Here is a 6,133-nt window from a genome sequence, read left to right on the forward strand (position 1 = left end):
CACGTCAGTACCGCCGGTGACGTCACAGGCCCGCCCAGCCTGCCGGCACCTGATTGGCTGCGGCGGCCGCTGACGCGTCGCGCTTCCTCGTCTGCTCCTCGTGTTCAGGCTAACCGCTCTCTTTTTCCCTTGGCAGAGAACAGGCGATGGCGGCGCTGGCATCTCTCGGCGCTCTGGCGCTACTGCTGCTGTCCGGCCTCTCCTGCTGCTCAGGTAGCGGCCTGGCCGGAGTTCTTTTCTGGCGAGCCTCTCACCCACGACTGGTGGTGCGTCGGGGGAGGACGGGTGCTAGCAGAGCGGGGGTCTGGGCCTTCTCCCTCCGAGAGGCAGGTGGTCTCTGGTCGCGGCGGCCGAGGCTACTACGCTTTCGTGCACTACACACGTTCACCTAGCAGCTGAGCTGCTGGAAGAAACAGCCTGATCTGTGCCCCGTCTGCTCCAGTGAGGAAGACTCCCAGAGCTTTTCTGTGCGCCTGGCCCCAGCTCCAGCAGGGAAAGTGACACTCGTCCTTGCCGCCACTCCTAGAGCCTCCGGTCTTGGCATTTGGGGGAGGGGGGCGGGCGGTCGGACAGGAGCGAAGCTCTGCAGCGTAGGGTGATCAGAGCGAGAAACTGGGCAGGTGGAGAGGAACCACCTGACCCGATGTGGGGTCAGGCCTCCCTAGGAATGAGGCTCTGAGTGAAGCGAGGAAGCAGGGACGGTCCAGGCAGAGGGGCCCAGAGTGCAGGTGAGTTAGAAAAGACCTGAAGAGGGAAAGATGAGTGTCTAAATCAGATGCTTGGTTTGTGTCCCCTAAGGCCTTGTTGGATCCGTATAGGGTTTTTCAGCAGAGTCAGATGGCTTCACATTCTTGAGAGGTTGTTAACAGTGGCCTGGCTGAGTTCTAACTGACACCGGAGTCCAGAAGTGTGTTTAGCAGGAGGTCCTTCCAGGAGCCCACATTGGGCCTGGGGGTCTGGACTGGGTTAGGGCCACTTTGAGCACTTTCACTTTACCTGCCCTACTTCAGGCCAGCGCCCTTGATGCCTGGAGTGTTTCATCAGCCTCAGTGGCCACCCCACCCGCATCCTGGTCACTGGCTCCTCAGGAACTCCCCAGGCTGTAGGCAGTGATGCCTGGAAAGGACAAACCTGACCATGAAACTGTGCTTTCCCGTGTCTGGAGGAAGAAGGTCAAACTTGGCAAAGTGTGGAAGCACCTGGGGAATGTGGCTCCTGAGAACCACTTCCCACCGACGTTCCCAGGCATTTTCCTCCCACTGTTTAATCCCAAGCCTCAGCCCAAGTCATGGCCCTGCCCTGACACCGTGTTAGAGCAGTTGGCACCTGGTGGTTTCGGTGACACCTTTCCTTCCCTGTGGCCTCTAGCAGTGTGGAGATGGTGAGGGTGTGTCCTTTCTCTGAGGGCAGCAGGGGGACAAGTTGTGCTTTTGGACCCAGATCGCCCATTTCCTTTCCTCGGGAACCACTGGGGCCAGTCTTGGTTTTCTGTCAACTGTCTGGGGCAGAGACCTTTCATGTGGGAAGCCCACATAGTTTTTTGTGCTTTTATGTCTGCAGATCATGCCTTCAGTCAACTAGCTAGGGCCTTGCGGCTCTGAATTGAGGTCAGCCTGGCCCTGGGCTTTTGGGGTGTTCCAGGGTAGGCTGCATCCCTAAACCATTGCATGGCTTTTCTGTCTGTAGGTCCAGGCACAGAGTCAAGTTGTGCAGTGAAGTCATGCAGTGCACTCCCCACCCCCCAACATGCTCACCTGTTTTTTTGCCCTGACATCGAGGTTCCACCTGTACAAAGTCTTCCCATCCCCTTCTCTGCCTTTCTTAAAGGCCACCCCACTCCTCTTGACCCCTGCACTTCTGATTCGTCATTTGGATCCATCTCCCAGACTCCACCTGGCAGGGTCCAAAGGGCCCGTTGTGTCTTTAGTAGATAAGCTCTGGGAAGTGGGGTAGGGTGGTCCCTTCTGCACCACAACTCAGTGGGTGAAAACCAGGCCTTATCCCTCCCTCTCTGCCCCCTTCCTGCAGCAGAGGCCTGTGTGGAGCCCCAGATCACCCCTTCCTACTATACCACCTCGGATGCTGTCATTTCTACTGAGACTGTCTTCATCGTGGAGATCTCCTTGACTTGCAAGAACAGGGTCCAGGTGAGGCAGCAGGGCTTCAGCCAAGAGGGTGAGGGCAGAGGTGGGCAGGTAGCCTGGGGCTCCACAAGGACAGAGCAAGCATCAGGGTTTCACTGCCAGGCTGAAGGTGAGATTGGGGCACAGGCAGGCCAGATTCTAACAGGTGATTAAAGAACATCCAGCTCACCGGCCAGGTCTACTTCTCCCCCATGCAGCAGTGTAGGTAGACACTTTGCTGTGTCTGGAAAGCGTGCTCGTGGGAAGGGACAGAGTCAGGCTCAGCCCCAGGGCTCCTGTATCCCCTTCCTGGTTGCTCTTGGCCGAAACGTGTGTCTGCATGGGTGTTTGGTGATTTAAAAACTGAGCAGCCCTGGCCTGGGCCCCTGCAACCTGAAGGCCCAAAGAAAGATGGAAGTTGGATCTTCTTAGGTACCACCTTCCTTAGGCAGCTCCTTAGGCACCCCTGATCCCAGTACCCGCTTTCAGACTCAGAGAAGAAAGGAGAACACTTCAGTCATCCCGCCCCTGTTCAGCTAACAGGCTTGTTGTGGATTAGGGAGGCCAGGCCAGTGGGGAGGTGTGGTCCCCAAGGAGCAAGACCAGCATGGAGAGACTGGCCCCTAGGATTCTCATTTGGTTCCCCTACCAGACCCAGCTCAGTCCCTGACTCTGCCTGGCAGCCTGCCTACCCCAGGCACAGCAGAACCTCACAGACCGCCCGAGAGGGGAGAAGGTGACTCTCTTTTTATCCGCTCCCCCAGAACATGGCTCTCTATGCTGATGTCAGTGGAAAACAATTTCCTGTCACCCGGGGCCAGGACGTGGGACGTTACCAGGTAAGGGAGGCTGTGGTCATCACTTCCGGGGGAGGCCACCTGTTTGCAGGCATAGCCTGAAGCCCTGGGCGGCTTGGCCAGCTGAGCTGAGGTTCTTGGACTCTGTGCGCTGATAGCAGCACCATGTCCATTGTATCCACCCCTTGCCAAATGTACCCCACCCAGGTTTCCTGGAGCCTAGATCACAAGAGCGCCCATGCGGGCACCTATGAGGTCCGGTTCTTTGATGAGGAGTCCTACAGCCTTCTGAGGAAGGTGAGTGTCCCCAAAGCCCCCCACCACCAGGCCTATTGGAGAGAGGGTGCTGCCCACAGCCACAGCTGTCTCCCCCCTGCGGTCCCCGTCCCCCTCCCCAACTCAGCAGGATGGGTGGGTAGGCACCTTCCTACCTGACCACCCACCCCAGCTAGCCCCATGCCTTCTTTCCTTTGCCCACCTCTCTTCTCCCATGACTCTGGGCAGGGTTCTGCCTCGACCAGCCCACCCGGCAGAGCCCCCTGACCCCAGCACCTCCCTCGCAGGCTCAGAGAAACAACGAGGACGTTTCTGTCATCCCACCTCTATTCACGGTCAGCGTTGACCATCGGGTGAGCTGGAGGAGGGGACTGGCTCGGCCCAGGGAAGGGGTGGGGCACGCGGCCAGCCTTGCCTTTGAGGGGGCACTGGGGGCTGCACCATGGTGGCCGGCGTGTCTTTGTGCCCCCTGGAGTGGCTGGCCCCCTCCCCTGTCTGTCCTCGTGGGAACGACCGTGGTCTCCTTTCTTGCAGGGTACCTGGAACGGGCCCTGGGTCTCCACCGAAGTCCTGGCCGCAGCCATCGGCTTAGTGATCTACTACCTGGCCTTTAGCGCCAAGAGCCACATCCAGGCCTGAGGGTGGTGCCCACCCCCCACCCTTGCTTCTTTCAATAAACAGCTATTGGCTATCCCGAGCACTGGAGCTAGGTTACGCACATGGGCAGCGCTGGGTGCCCAGCATCTGTCCACCCAGGCGGACGGCACAGGTCTGGAGGTCCTCCTTCTCGTGTGTGTCTGCTTCATCCCTTGGCCGTCACTACCACTCCATTCTTAGCCCCCAGATGGCTTTTGGGACCGAATGCCCAGTGCCTGGCATCTCTCAGGGTTGCCTTCGTGGTTTTCCAGCTGTCTTCTGGGAGAGCGTGGCCTTGTCCACCTGCCCTCACCCAGCCTGCCTGGGCCCGCCTAGAGAAGGGCCTTCTGACCACCTGCCAATATGAGGGCAGGGTCCCAGGGACAGTGGTGTGGGAAGCTTGCTTGGAACTCAGGAGTTAGCAACACAAGCAGGCACAGCCCTTCTGGCCTTCGGAAGGGTTCCTGGGCTTTGGAACTCGGGGCACAAGCCACACACCAGTACTTTATGTGTTTTTCCTGGGGGGTATTGCAGGCACCCCTATGGAGCTGATGCTGTTGAATCGAGTTCTAGTAGCTCTCTGAGGGATAGACCTTGCAGGCTCTCTGCTCCAGCCAGTTAACCCCAGGATGCTCCTATCTCGTGGCATTAGGTGGGGCCCAGAGAAAGGCAGAGACAGACCCCCGAGCTTCCAAGGAGCCCACAGTGAGCCCTTTCCAGTCTGGCCTTGCACCTTGCTTCCTAGCAACCCCCCTCCAAGCACCTGGCAGGCATTCCTGTGCAGGCTCCATGTTCTGAGTCAACCCACAGCCCTCCCTCCTGCCCAGTTTGGTTTCCCTCCTGCCACCGGTGGGTGAGGGGGGAGTGCCTAGGGTCCTTCCCTGCTGCACACATATGCTCAGCTGTGACCTGGCTGCCTCCCGGGCATCAGTGAGAGATTGTTTTGGGATCTGCCAGCAGAGCACCTGGTGCCCATCACCTGTTACCAGAGTGAATAACAAGCCTTCACGGAGGCTGCACCAAAAGGGAGGGTAGACTCAAAACCTACCAGAGCAGGTAGGGGGTCTCCTCCAGGCTCTGTCCTCGGGAGCATGGAGGGACTTCTCTGGGGACCTCCTCTGGAATCTGGGGTCCCAGCTGCTCCTTGCCCCCACCTTCAGGTGGGCAGGGGGTGACTGGCAGGAATGGGGAGGTTCCAGGGCACAGCTGAGTACCTCTAAGACCAGAAGGGGCAAGGGCACCCTGGCTGAGGGGCTTTCTGTATTCCAGACAGAGGTGCCTGCTAGCTGAGCACTGCTCCTAAAAAGGCACGGTAGAGGTTGGCCACCCTGGGGTTCTTTTAAGATGCAGGCTCCATCACTACTCTGCCCAGAGAGGGTTAGACCCAAATGTGAAGTCACTGGTCCAGGCCATTGTGATGTCACATCTGCTAGAGCCAATAAGAGCTAAGCTCTCACATGGCCAGGGGACCCAAGGTTACAGGCCTGTCCTGGACCCCATCCCAGGAGCCCTGGGCATCTGGCACCCCACCCCAGAGCAAGAATGAGGTTCCTCTAGAGCCATCAAAGTGAGTGCCCTTGATCACCTGCTCTAGCCAGTTTTCTGTGACGTGTTGGGTCTTGGGGACCTGTATGGAGTATCCCCTCCCGAGGACACTCATGTCCCTAGAGTTGGCATGCCTAGCCCCCAGCTCCAGAGGCCTTGGGTGTCAGCTGTTTGCCCCTTTTCACAAAGAAGCCACTGGTGTTCATGTGCCATGCTGGGTCTTCGCTCCCCGCTGTTCTGACAGCAGGGCACTCTGCTATGGGCTGATTTCTTGCTCACACCAATCTTGGCAAATTGGAGAAATTCAGAGGAAGTCTCTTGTTCTTCCAAGAAAATGTTTAAATGTATCCCCACCCACTTAAGGTGCTGGCAACGTCCTGTCCTGTGTCTGTTCAAGAGACCAAGCTCAAGGGCTCGCCACACACATGGTCCCTGGAATTGCTAGACTTGGCAGAATTCCTGGCACTGATCAGGACTGCTGTGCTGAATGGACCCTCTGGGAGTTCCCACAGCCATCTGGTACTCATCAGGTCAAAAGACACTGATTTACATCTCATGAGTGCTAGACGTTGCCTTCCAGAAGACCACAGCCCATTGCCCCATAGGGCTCTCCCTGAACCACTTCTCTAGGTCCCGACCAGAGCTAGGGCGTTGGCCTCAGGCACATGCCAGCGCCAGGCTGTTGCCAGTCCTGAGCTCAGTCTCTGCCCTGCTTCCTACACCTGGGTACCATCCCTGTGACCAAGCCTGATCTCG

At 58.2% G+C, this 6,133-nt stretch overlaps 1 protein-coding gene across 2 annotated transcripts; it reads left to right on the forward strand.

Annotated features, from left to right (window-relative positions):
- The first annotated feature begins 8 nt into the window (after positions 1–8).
- Positions 9–3,893, forward strand: SSR4 (signal sequence receptor subunit 4). Of its 2 annotated transcripts, none has more exons than XM_043457926.1 (6): positions 9–213; positions 2,029–2,147; positions 2,888–2,962; positions 3,128–3,217; positions 3,484–3,549; positions 3,731–3,893. In XM_043457926.1, exons 1-6 carry the CDS (start codon positions 147–149, stop codon positions 3,833–3,835), a joined length of 522 nt encoding a protein of 173 aa, XP_043313861.1. In that variant the 5' UTR covers positions 9–146; the 3' UTR covers positions 3,836–3,893. The 2 variants fall into 2 exon arrangements, with proteins under 2 accessions (XP_043313861.1, XP_043313862.1); XM_043457927.1 differs by having other exon boundaries at positions 58–213; positions 2,032–2,147.
- The last annotated feature ends 2,240 nt before the right edge of the window (positions 3,894–6,133 follow it).

This window comes from Cervus canadensis, chromosome X (assembly GCF_019320065.1).
Source record: "Cervus canadensis isolate Bull #8, Minnesota chromosome X, ASM1932006v1, whole genome shotgun sequence".
Taxonomy (NCBI): domain Eukaryota; kingdom Metazoa; phylum Chordata; class Mammalia; order Artiodactyla; family Cervidae; genus Cervus; species Cervus canadensis.

Coding starts and splice junctions, on each gene's coding strand:
- SSR4 (XM_043457926.1), top strand. CDS start 147: ATGGCGGCGCTGGCATCTCTCGGCGCTCTGGCGCTACTGCTGCTGTCC. Junction 214..2,028: donor CGGCCTCTCCTGCTGCTCAG/GTAGCGGCCTGG, acceptor CCCTTCCTGCAG/CAGAGGCCTGTGTGGAGCCC. Junction 2,148..2,887: donor CTTGCAAGAACAGGGTCCAG/GTGAGGCAGCAG, acceptor CCGCTCCCCCAG/AACATGGCTCTCTATGCTGA.